Raw genomic sequence first — 13,371 nt, forward strand, 5'->3', positions numbered from 1 at the left:
TACACTGTTTTTTGCTATCACTTTGGTTTAACACATGTTATGTAAAGGTTTGTGGTATTTGACAATAAATTGTATCTGAGAGATACCGCAACCTCTGATGTCAGTATAGTATGGTTTAGTTGTCTTTTTTTTTTTTTTTTTTAATTCTTTGTTCAATAATTTATAGATTGTAACTGAAAAAAAATAAACCATCATGTATTACTAAAATAGAGAGCCAAAGGCTTATTTATCATACATGTCCTCTAGGAGATGTGCTTTACATTATGGAAAATACTAAGGAAAGTGATCTGGAGCTTACTCCACCTTTACTATGAGTTACCCATAAGGTTGATTATGCTTGCATCTGCCGAAATTTTCAGTTTCTATATATTCGGCACGAAACTCTTGTAGTTTCTATATTCAGCTATGAAATAATGTTGGATTCAATATCCACTTAATTTGTACCATCATGTATTATATTTGCAGTGTTTTTTCTTTATGTTTTATTGCTTGTTTGCTGAGGTCTGGAGAGTCATTTTGCTTGTTATCGTAGAATTTATGCCGATAAGAAAAAAAACTAAAACTGTTCAAATGACTCTTGATAACTTCTTTTGATAAAAAAATTGCAGTAAATAATGTAGGTACAAGTATTTATTAAACATTTACTTTGCATTCATTTTTTATCTTTCCTAAAAGAGTACCATATAAAACGAATTATTAATACAGTAATCGATCATGGACAAATTGTAATTTTTGCCATTGATTATTAGATTTGATTAACGCGATTTTGATATGCGCGGTAACATCGAGGGATTATTTAACTGCATTAATCGAGGGTCGAGGGATACCTGTATTCCATTCACCAATCACTCTTTACACAAAGAAATTGCTTCTCATCCCCCCTCCTTATACAATTTCCATGGATCGCCTCTAGTTCTACCCTTGCTTCCCTTTACTCTATGAGATATCTCCTGTATAACCCCTCTTCTTCTTCTTCTTCTATTCACAGTGCTTTGAAAGTTGCATTTCCTCAATCTCTCCTCGTATCTGACATTCTATAGACCTGACAATAATCTAGCAAACCTTCTCCAGTACATCCCCATGAAAACCAGGACCAAATCTGTGCACAGTAGTTCATATGTAGCCTGATCAGAGCCTTGTACAAGGGAACCATAACTGCTTTGCCTTTGCATGCCAATGTCCTCCTCATTATTACCATAATGAGGAGGACATTGACAGAGGTTGCCCTCTTAGTCCATTTCTTTTTGCATTGTTTCTTGAACCTTTCTTACAGGAAATCGACAATACATGTGCTGTGCAAGGAATGACAGTTCCTTCCATTATGAAGAAAAGTAAGGTAGAAAGTAACGTAGTGGCACTTTGAAGGTTAATGATTCCATATATTTCTTTTTTTTGTATTTTGGAAAAATTCAGCATGATCAGTGGATTAACTACTAATGCAGACAAGACAAAATTAAAAGGTTTTGGAAAGGAGAACTTTGGAGGCATTCCTTTTGAACTAACCCCTAAGAGAGAACCTCCTCATTATTATGATTATTATTACACCCTCCATGGAGTCGGCAAACTCATTGTGGGAGGTTCATTCAACTGACAACATATTTATTGTATAGAATCTTAAAATTCTTAACACTCCTTGCATTAACAATGCATTCTGGTAATGTGTTCCATTCACTCACAATTCTCCATGTAAAAAATCTACTCCTCATAGCCCTCTTCACTGCACTTTTACATTATTTCCAGGAATGACCTCTGGTTCTTCCCCTCTCACCATCTACTCTTTTTATAATCTCCTCTGGATTAATCTGATAAAATCTTTTCACTAACTTAAATGTCTCTATCATATCACCTCTCTTCCTCCTATCCACAATCCACATTTCTTCAACCTCTCTCCATAGCCAGCATTCCAAAGTTCGAATATTGACACTCAGCTCTAGATCCTCTCCAGTGTCTCCACATCACTTTGAAAACCAGGTGACCAGATCTGAGCACAATAGTCCAAGTGTGGTCTGACCAGTGCCTTATACAGTGGCACAACCACTTCCTTATCCCTTCATGTTAGAGTACTTCTTATCATAGCAGCACTACAATGTGCAGCTATGATAATGAACCTTTGCAACACTAGCAATATGCCCTCTAAACTTCAGCTACTGTCAACCATCACTCCAAAATCTCTGATCTCATCCACTTCCTGCAGTATGGCACCATCGATATAGTATACAGCCTTATATTTCTGCACTCCAAAATGCAACACCTTGCACTTATTGACAGGATAGCACATATGTTGATTTGTGCTATCCTGCTGCTCAGGTAGACTCTGATCATTTCCTACATTACTTCTTACCTCTGTGTCTTCTCAGAAAACAATAGACTTTCTAAATGCCCAACACCATTCAAATGTAATCCATTAGGTTTATACCATTCCAACTTCCCCTGAAATTCACTGGACAGATTTACAAACTGAACCCCCCCCCTTTGCCTCACATAGCTCAGGCTGCTACAACACTCTGGCATTGAAACTCTTTCCACTAAATAAAAAAAGTAAAATTTGGTATAAAGAAATCTTTAATCTCTTTCGCTGCAAGCTTCCACATTTGGGTACTGACAACAACACATTGTTTCATAACTTACTGAAGTTCCAAGAATACCTAACAGGTAGATTCTTGCTTGGAGAATTGCATATGGCCTCATTCTAGTCAATACCATCAAGTGGCAGTACTTTAACATCAGAGATCCAATCTGTGGCATCTGTTACTGATTGGAAATAGTACAACATGTATTCTACAGCTTCCCTCTTGCCCTGCACATTTGGAACAAATTATGTAATGTTTTGGGCATTTCATCACTTACAACAGAACTGAGTTTTTTTTTGCAGTACCCACCACCTGTCAGCAATGGGAAAAGAATTTTGATTTTTATAATTAATGAATTTAAAATACCATTTATGGAAGGGTAGAAAGAAACATGGATTTGAAAACCAGCAATATGACATTGAAATGCTTTATAATATTGTATTGTGGAAATTTTATTGTTCAGTCAGATGATTTTTGTATTTAGAGAGAAGCATTCTAGGAGAAATCAAAATTTTTATTAGATACCGTAGACCACCTACATTATGTAATATTCACCAAGGAAAGATAAAATTCTGTCTATGAGAGGTTTTTAAATCATTCCATTCCCTTAATTCAATGTGGATGCTGTGCTTGCTCACAGCAGATAGATCAAAAGCGAACTCGCATGAAAATCTATGAACAGTGCTTGAAGCATTTTATCAAGAATAAAACTAATGTTGTTCATTGATTTATTACTATGCATGAGACTTGGATTCACCATTACACACACCAAAATCCAAACAGCAGTCAAAACAGTGGAGGATAGAAGCCAAAGAAGACAAAGTCAGTTCCATCAGCAGAAAAGGTCATGGCATTGGTGTATTGGGATGCTAAAGGCATTTTGTTTATTAATTATCTTGAAAAGGGTAAAACAATAACCAGGGAATACTATTCCGTCTTTTAACCAGACTAGAAGAAAAAATTCATGAGAAAAGACCCGGTTTGCAGAAGAAAAAAATCATCTTTCATCAGGACAATGCACTTGCCCACAAAGGTGTTTTGGTAATGGGAAAATTAAAGGATCTGCACTCTGAATTGTTGGAACATCCACCCTATTCCCCAGATTTGGCTCCCTCTGACTTATATCTCTTCCCAAAACGGAAACTCTTCTTTGCTGGGCAGCGTTTTTCTTCGAATCAAAAGGTGATTGCAGCTATAGAGGGATATTTTGCAGATCTTACTGAGAACTACTACAGGGATGGAATAATGGTGCTGGAGTATCACAGGAATAAATGTATTAGTCTTAAGGGAGATTATGTTGAAAAGTAAAATAAATTTGAAATTATAAATTCACTTTTTCATTGTTAGGCCGAGAACTTTTCAGACTACCCTTGTAATGATCTAAAAGAGCTGAGGATTTTTTCTTTATCTCCCATACTATCTGTCTATCTTTTTTTACTCCTGATGTTATCAGGCTATCATCCACCCCCTATGACGGGCATCCCTTTACTGTTTCACCTCAATATAGGACAAAACCGGTCTGGGTAGTCGTCCTTCCCATAATGCATTATATATGTCCATAAGGATATGTGCATTGCACTATGGGATACTGCACTATTGATGTGAAGCCATTAACCTTTATATGCAAGTTTCCCAGTCGTGAAGTGACTTCATACACAAACTTTGTTTGCTTACACTTGGATAAAGGATGAAACCAAGAATATAATTTCTTGGCATCTTTAATTTGCTGGTGTTCATCCATCTGGCTTAAATCTTTGATTACAACATCCATCCATCGTGTTTAAAGCAAAATTGAGCTCAGCAAAATTTCTTTTGCCTAATGAGTAATGATGTTTTTGAGTTAATTGTTTTTATTATTACTGTTATTATTATTGTAGTGTTGCACCTCCATGGATACCCAAAGTATTCACACAATCTATCATACCTTTCCTTGTACTTATTAAAAGATAAAGACTCACAACTGACTCTTGCAACCCATTCCACCCATTCACAACTCTCCAAGCAAAAAATCTGATCCTCACTTCCCTACTAACCACACCTTTATTCAACTTCCATGTTCTGCCCCTCCAGCCAAGTGCTGAAACAATTTCCCTGCATCAATCCTTTAAAATCCTTTAAGCAACTTGAATGTTTCTATCATATCCCCCCTCTATTTCTCCTATCAGCCACTCCTATAGTCCACACACACACCCTCAATCTATCTTTATAGTGAACATTCCACAGACCACTCACCAGCTTGGTCACTCACCTTTGAATCTTCTCTACCACTTCCTAATCCCCAAGAAACCTAGGAAACCAGACTTCAGCACAGTAATCTAGATGTGGATGTATCAAGACCTTATAAAGAGGGATAACGACTTATCTCTACTTGTTAATGTGTTCTTCAATAGCCAAGAAATCTTATGGGCAACCTTAGCAATATGTCTTCTAAACTTTAACTCTCCATCTACCACCACCATGAGATCTCTAGCTTCTCCTGGAATACAGTGTTATCAATGTGATACACAGCTTGTAATATATTTATCACAAAATGCATAACTTTACATTTCTACACATGAAACAGACACCCATTGTCTTTTTCCAATACTGACAGCATATTTAAATTGTCCTGCAAGCTCTCCACATTGTCTTGATTAACTATTACTCTAACTAATTTTGCATCTTCAGCAAACAACTGAATATTTCCTTTCAGGTTATTTCCTATATCATTTATGTACAAATTAAACAACAATGATCTCAGCACCGAACCTTGTGGAAAACCATTAGTCACCTGTTTTCACCTCAATTCTGCCACTCCTGGAGATGGATATGACACTTAACCAGTGTCATATCCCATTCCCATTTGTTCTTATTTGCATAACACAGTTCTATGTGAATTCTGTCAAATGGCTTTGCAAAATCCAGCAGAATCATCATGTAGCCATTTCCTTTATCCAACTCTGATGTTACGCTATTATAAAAAGACAGTAAAGTACCAAGGCATAACTGACCCTTCACAAAGTCATGTTGCCCCTCATACATTGTTAAATTTTTATCCACCCATTCTTGAATTCTCTTTTTGGCCAATTTTTTTCAGTACTTTTACCACCACACCTGAGATACTGATTGGTCTATTATTTACTACTGTGTCTTAGAACTTCCCCTTATGCAAGGGAATTATTTTATCCTCTTTCCACTGCCCTGATAAAAAGAAAAGTAGAAAATTTTAATAATATAAATGGTTAAGATAAAATAATATAAAAAGTAATGGTTATTTTATACTTATTATTTTTTAATTTTAGAAGCATGCGTCGCTCTGTAAGAGGATCAATGAAAATCAAACAGACTTATGACCATCTAAGAGAGAATGGTGATGGTACATCTGTTAATCCATCTTCTTCTCGTAGCCCTCATGATTTTGATATCAAGTTGCTTCAACAAAAACGTCAGCAAGCAGAGATGAAAAGGTAATACTTCGAAACAAAAGTTTAGGTTATCGTAGTTTTTTTGTTTGTTTGGTTGGTTGGTTTTCTCAGTCTTTTATAGTTTTATTTAAATAACAGTCCTTCTAAAATGAATTTTAATAATCTAATTTTTATAATCAGTATTTTTTTTAAAGAGAAAAAGGTCTTCAAGTTATTAGTCTCACACAGTGAATTGAAGTATATATATATATATATATATATATATATATATATATATATATATATATATATATATATATATATGTATTCTTGATCTTCTACTCAGTTGTAATGATACATTTTAGAGAATAAATTTTAAATGACTTTAAACCGAGATAAAATATTAAATTTTAATGATAATGATACAACTAGTTTCAGCCTTTTACAGCCTTCTTCAGGTATCCACTAAAGGTAGAATACAGCAATAAAAAAAATTGAACTTACAAAAAACTGAGAATTACAGGCAAAAAATGCACTACATAATTGACACAAAAACGTTGTATTTTTCAAGTCGTTCTATCTAACGTGCTATTGTTTGTTGTATGCGTACTTGCAGGTTCTCATGAGCGCCAGTATTGAACAACTGCAGTATGGCTATCAGGGATGTTATAACTCAAATTGCTGTTCAGATGTTCAGGATAAAGGAGGATTTCTCTGGACTCCACGATTTTTTTTTCAAACTCATCACTACAGTGAAAAATGTTTTCAGATTTATCCCAGCAAACTGAGTGACTCTGTAGATCATCATGAGGGTTATTAGAGAAAAGAACATGACTGGATAGCGCAGATGCATGTGATCTTTTATAGGAGATGTCTCTCTTATGCTCCTCAATATGCAGATCAACAGATTCGTTAGTCTGTCCAAAAAAGGAATATTACAGTCGCACCATAACTTGTAAACACCTGGCTATTTCAGGTTATGATGAATAGGCTTCAGGTGGCTTATAAGAGAATGGACTTTAGGGAGTGTAGTGAAAAACGTCCTGATGTTGTATTTTTTAAGGACTTTAGCCAATTTATTGGAGACTGAACTAATGTAAGGTATTGAGATGCTACCTTTGAAATCAATAGTTTCCATAGTACGTTGCCTAGGAGAATCCAGGAGAAATTTCTTAATTGTTTTTTCAGAATATCCATTTTGTTTAAAGATAAGAGAAAGTTGTTCAATTTCTTTTTGGAGTTCATCTGGTTTATTTAAAAGAGATTGTGCTCTGTGTCCTAAGGTAGAAATAGTTCCGAGCTTTTGTGGTGGAAAGTGATGAGATTGACAGTGCAGATATCTGTTAGTATGAGTTAGTTTTCAGTATATAGAGATTTTAAATCTATCAGAGCATCATGTAAGAATTACATCCTGGAAAGGAAGGCAGTAATTTTATTCTAGTTCGGCAGTGAATTTTATATTAGGACGCTGGTTGTTAAGATGTTGAAGAAAATCCATGAGAGATGTGTGTCCGTGACTCCATATAATGAAAATGTCATCAATATAACGTCTCCAAAGTTTCTGCTTAAATGAGAAGGACGATGTAGCTTTTGTTTCAAAATCTTCCAGGAAAATGTTTGCTAAAACTGGAGATAAAGGGTTGCCCATTGCTAGGCCTTGGTTTTGTTTGTAAATGGAGTTCCTATATCTGAAGTAGCCAGATTGAATACAATGCTTTAGTAAAGCAAATATCTTTTTTAGACAATTTGTCCTTAAGTAATGTTAATACCTCCTCAGTAGGGGCGTTAGTAAATAATGAGATAATGTCAAAACTCGCTATGATATCATTTTCACTGATTGAAATATTTTTGATATGAGAAACAAAGTCTGTGGTGTTTTTGATGAACAATGAAGATTTATTTGAGAAACACTTGAGGTATCCTGCAAGATGTTTTGAAAGCTTATAAGTAAGACCATCAATTCCTTCCACAATTGGGCGAAGAGGGGTGTTTTCTTTGTGTATACTTCGGAACTCCATAAATGCGTGGAATAAGAGGGTGAAGAGAAATGTAAAGAAAACACTTGCAGAATACCTCAAATATTTCTCCAATAAATCTTCATCGTTCATGTAATATATATATATATATATATATATATTATTATTATTATTATTATTATCATTATTATCTAAGACCTCCAGGGAGTTAAGGACTCATTGAGGGAGGCTATATATCACTCAAGCCAGCTGTCATACCTTCCCTTAAATTCATTTACACTAGATGCACTAACTATTAATATATATGTTACTGTAAAAGCCCGAAAATTGGGAAATCCTAGGTTTCACTGGTAAATCCTAGCATTTACCATAGTAAGGTGGTAAAAGTCCACCTTTTACCAAAAAAGGCTTGTAGACGCTTCCATTTCAGACTTTTGCCAAACTATTTCAATAAATGCCAGCATTTACCAACACCAATTGGTAAAAGCCCGAGTAGAGTGCGAGTATAGATGGGTGTGAGAGGCTACGATCTAGAATCAGTTTAGATCAGGTTAGGTTACGTTCCAAAAACCTACTCTCGGATAAAACGTTAGAATAAAAATACCAGATATTGATAGAGCAAAGATGGATACAAAATCAATAATAGCCATTATCACAGACATTAAAGGCGAAGAATTTTATGAATTTCATACTAAGTTGGGTAAACTAAGATCAAAATTTCCTTTAACATCATGAAATCATGATTATACTTATTTGTTACAGCAAGGTTGATTGTTGTGACATTTGGAGTTACAAATGTCACAACAACAATTTGCACAAATGCATGTTCGTGGTACACTTCTTTGAACAGTTGCATTTTTGGAATCCTTGTCCACCAAATAAAGAAAGCTTTTTTACAACTTCACGTGCACTTATTTCTTCCTTTCTGACTTCTTCGATGCTTAAAAATTTTTCTTTTCACAAGGTAAATTGGTTTTGGAAATTTATTTTTCGCTTGGTTAGACTATAATAAATTTAGTTTAATCCTTTATCCAAGTGTAAGCAAACAAAGTTATCAGCTATATCAGCTAACGCCTTTTTATTCCCGTATACAGGGAGTAGGCGAGGCCATTTAGCTCTCTAACTTTTGGAGACTGAGTGGGCAGTTCAATCTCCACTGGTACCCAATCAGAGATAGATGGCCCAAGGCTATCTATCTCTGATTAATTAAGCAGTACACAGTGAAGAGAGACGGCTCAAATGTGCCGCCATCTCGTGGTCCCTAACCCTAACACAATATATTTAATGTCTGAAATAATGTGGGTTCTACGGTCGATTTTCTTGAGTTTACAGGACGAAAAACCCGAGTTTCCAGGAGGAAAAACCCGCTTGCCCGTGCCAGAGATCAACTAACTCGGGAACCGGTCGAAAAAAGGCTTAGAAAAATTTCCTCTAGTCACCAACTAGACTCGAAACCAAGTCTTCCTTCGTGCGGCCAAGCGCCGTGGTGTGTAAACGCCACATCCACTGAGCTGCAACGCCACTGTATGTATATATATATATATATATATATACACACACACATATATATATATATTTTTTTTCAGGACTGAGGTAATGTAGTGCAACACCAGGCAAATCCGAGCAAAGGTGATCCAAGCTCTCATCACTCCTTGTCTCAGTATCTCCCATAATGCAAAGCACATCTCCTTGCAGACATCTATACTGCTATGCATTGAGGGAAGGGCCACTACCCAGACCGGTTTCAACCTTTATTGAGGTCTCATCAGTAGGAGGCAGACCCAAACGTGTAGATGCACTGGTGTTGCACTCCGTTACCTCAGTCCTGAAGATATTTTCAGGCGCAAACTTTGTTTGCTTACACTTGGATAAAGGATTCAACTAAATTTATTATAGTCTAACCAAGTGAAAAATAAACTTCCAACATCTTTCTCTAAATCCAGAGTAATTCAATAATAAGGTGGTACACCTGTCTGTTGGCAACTCCTATAGGTAAATATGACCTCTCCTATTGCTTCTGCCTTAGTATCTCCACGTTTGGGTCTGCCTCCCATGCTGGATATATATGAGAGACTCTGCTTGGGATAGGTTTTGCCTGTCTCTGAGTGGGGCCACTGCTGAGATTATGGCTCTGTCTGGTGGTGGGGTGAGCCTGCCACTGGGTAGAGCCAATGCTGAGAAGTTCTTCTTGGACGGGGTGAGCCTGTCACTGAGTGAAACAAAGCTGAGTTGGGCAATCTTTCGGGATCGTCTAATTTTTAGAGAGGTCTTTTCTTAAATACATCTCAATAAAGGTTGAAACTGGTCTGGGTAGTGGCCCTTCCCCTAATGCATAGCAGTATACATGTCTGCAAGGAGATGTGCTTTGTATTATGGGAGATACTGAGACAAGGAGTGATGAGAGCTTGGTCCACCTTTGCTCGGAGTCACCTGATGTTGCACTACCTTACCTCACTCCTGAAGATATTTTCAGGGCAAACTTTGTTTGTTTACACTTGGATAAAGGATTAAACCAAATTTATTATAATATAAATTGGTTTCTTATGTACAGCTACAATGCTTTTAGTTTACCCAACTTAGTACAAAGTTCATAAAATTTTTCGCCTTTAATGTCTGTGATAACGGCTATTATTGATTTTGGATCCATCTTTGTTCTATCAATATCTGGTATTTTTATTCTAATATTTTGTCTGAGAGTAGGTTTTTGGAACTTAAACCAACCTAACCTAAACTGATTCTAGATCATAATTCACACCCGTCTATACTCGTACTGTACTCGGGCTTTTACCAATTGGTGTTGGTAAATGCTGGAATTTACCTAAATGGTTTGGTAAAAGCCTGAAATGGAAGCGTTTATAAGCCTTTTTTTTTGGACTTTTACCACCTCAGCATGGTAAATGCTAGGATTTAACTTGTAAAACCTAGGATTTACCAATTTTCGGGCTTTTACAGTAACATATATATATATATATATATACAGGGTGATTCAGAACACTTGGGCCAAACTTTAAGGGGGTGATAGAACACACCTAAACAAGCACTTTTTTGTCATACAATGCATGGTTCAAACTTGAACAGTGACGTGTTAGGGGTTAGCAACTACTGTGTCAGGAAATGAAGAAACACAAGAATGACAGAGGAGATTTGAAATAATTGCAGAAATTACAGAACATAAATTAAAGAATTTAATCGAACAAATTACAGAAACTGCTCAAAAGCCAACATTAATGCAGGCTTCACACCTTCGATGTAGTGATTGGCGTACATTGGCAAAAACACCAGGCATTTCTCGTACAGCGGCAATAGAAATCCTGGCAATAAGGTCTTCATTGGAATCGATAGCTATCGTAGATCAGGCTTTTCATATGGCCCCATAGGAAAAAGTCCAGACATGAGAGATCGGGCGATCATGGCTGCTAAGCGATGGTACCGCCCCGACCAATCCATTGTCCTGGAAATGTTGCATCCAAGGCGTTCCATTCTGCACATCCACGCTGAAATGGGGTTGTGCTCCGTCGTGTTGGAACTCCATACGTGTTTGAATCTTTGCTGGAACAGGGTTCAGTAATTCTTGCAAGACCTCTTGTAAAAATACGAGGTACATTCTCCCATTCAGTCATGCTGGCAGAAGATATGGGCCAATGAAATGGTCATGGTACAAAATGTGGACGAGTGGCATGTGGATTTCTGCTAGCCCACACATGATAATTGTGGGTATTAAAAATGCCCTCACATGTAAAGGTGCATTTGTCAGTGAATACGACGTGCATCAAAGTCTGGCTGCACTGCAGTCTGCTGCAGGAACCACTGTGCAAAATCCACATGAGGCTGGTAATCTGCAGGCGTCAAGGCGTGTACCCTCTGTGCATAGTAGGGGTGTAATTGTTCATCTCATAGAACTCGCCAGACCGTCAATTGGGGGCACACGTACGGCATGGGAAATTGCTCGTGTGATACATTTCGGGACGATCTGCAACCCTACGTAGAATTTCGTCTGTAACACGTGCCATCCTCACACCTCCTTGCACGCCCTGAATCCTGCATGCCACTGACAAAGGATCCCATTTCACACAGATACCGGTGCAATCGCTGAAAGGTTTTATGATCAGGCACACTTTTGGTCGGAAAGCGATCTCGGTACAGTCTTTGGGCTTCCCTTGCATTCCTGTCCACAGCTCCTTAAATAAATTTGTGAAAATTTATTTACCTTCTCCTGATTTGTGAAAGAATCCATCCTTTTTGCACTCCATGGTAGAATTAACGACGACTGCAAAAACCAGCGCTTATAAGTGTTCACTGGAAAGTGCTCTCTAGTGCTTCACCGCTCGAGTTCGGACCATGCATTGTATGATGAAAAGTGCTTGTTTAGGTGTGTTCTATTACCCCTTAAAGTTTGGCCCAAAAGTTCTGCATCACCCTGTATAAATATATATATATATATATATATATGTATATATATATATATATATATATATATATATGTATATATATATGTTAAAGATACCAAGCTATTTTAAACCTGGTTTTACTCCATGTCCCAAGTAAGCAAACAGACAAACAAGTGAAGTTTGCACCTGCAAGTGTTGCAAGTCTAGCTGACCCTGCACGTAGTTCAAGACCAAGGCAACTCATGGAAGTAGAATAAGCTCTGATCACTAATCTTAATATTTACCCTTAATGCAAAGCACATCTCCTGGAGGAGATGTATGATGTTTTGTATTAAAGGCAAGGGGCCACTACCGAGACCGGTTTCGACCTTTATTGAGGTCTCATCAGTGGGAGCCAGGCTAGAAATACCAAACTTTTAGTAATACAGAGCTTATAAGTATATAAGTCACCTTATGGTAACTTGTTCTGATAAAATACATATAAGCTCTGTATTACTAAAATCTTGGTATTTCTAGCCTGGCTCCCACTGATGAGACCTCAATAAAGGTCGAAACCAGTCTGGATAGAGGCCTCTTGCCTTTAATACAAAGCATCATACATCTCCTTCAGGAGATGTGCTTTGCATTAAGGGTAAATATTAAGATTTGTGATCAGAGCTTATTCTACTTTTACCATGAGTTGCCTTGGTCTTGCACTACATGCAGAGTCAGCTAGACTTGCAACACTTGCAGGCGCAAACTTGACTTGTTTGTCTGTTTGCTTACTTGGGACATGGAGTAAAGCCAGGTTTAAAATAGCTTGGTATCTTTAACATTTATTATACCCAAGATAAAATACTTTCTACATATATATATTAAAATGGAGGATATTATGGATCCAGCTATATTTTATAGCCAAATACAGACAGGAACATATGATAGTTTGAAAAATTAAGCACTAATAAAAGGAAAACTTGCATGCTCCCAGATAGTGCTTGTGTCTTTGAAGTAGCACAAGTGAAGGCAACTCTGATGCCAAAGGCTATATTCTCATAAGCTCGAGTAAATTTTCAAA

At 36.9% G+C, this 13,371-nt stretch overlaps 1 protein-coding gene across 1 annotated transcript in view; it reads left to right on the forward strand.

The window, feature by feature from the left end:
* The window catches only part of na (sodium leak channel non-selective protein na), a 1,005,813-nt gene that overhangs the window by 502,659 nt on the left and 489,783 nt on the right, over positions 1-13,371 (forward strand). Inside the window, exon 21 of the mRNA XM_090411658.1 lies at positions 5,852-6,016. Within this exon, the coding sequence (XP_090267784.1) occupies positions 5,852-6,016 (165 nt within the window). The remainder of the gene's footprint in view (positions 1-5,851; positions 6,017-13,371) is intronic.

Source organism: Typopeltis vanoorti, chromosome 21 (assembly GCF_054136105.1).
Source record: "Typopeltis vanoorti isolate ZY-2024b chromosome 21, IOZ_Tvanoo_1.0, whole genome shotgun sequence".
NCBI classification, from domain to species: domain Eukaryota; kingdom Metazoa; phylum Arthropoda; class Arachnida; order Uropygi; family Thelyphonidae; genus Typopeltis; species Typopeltis vanoorti.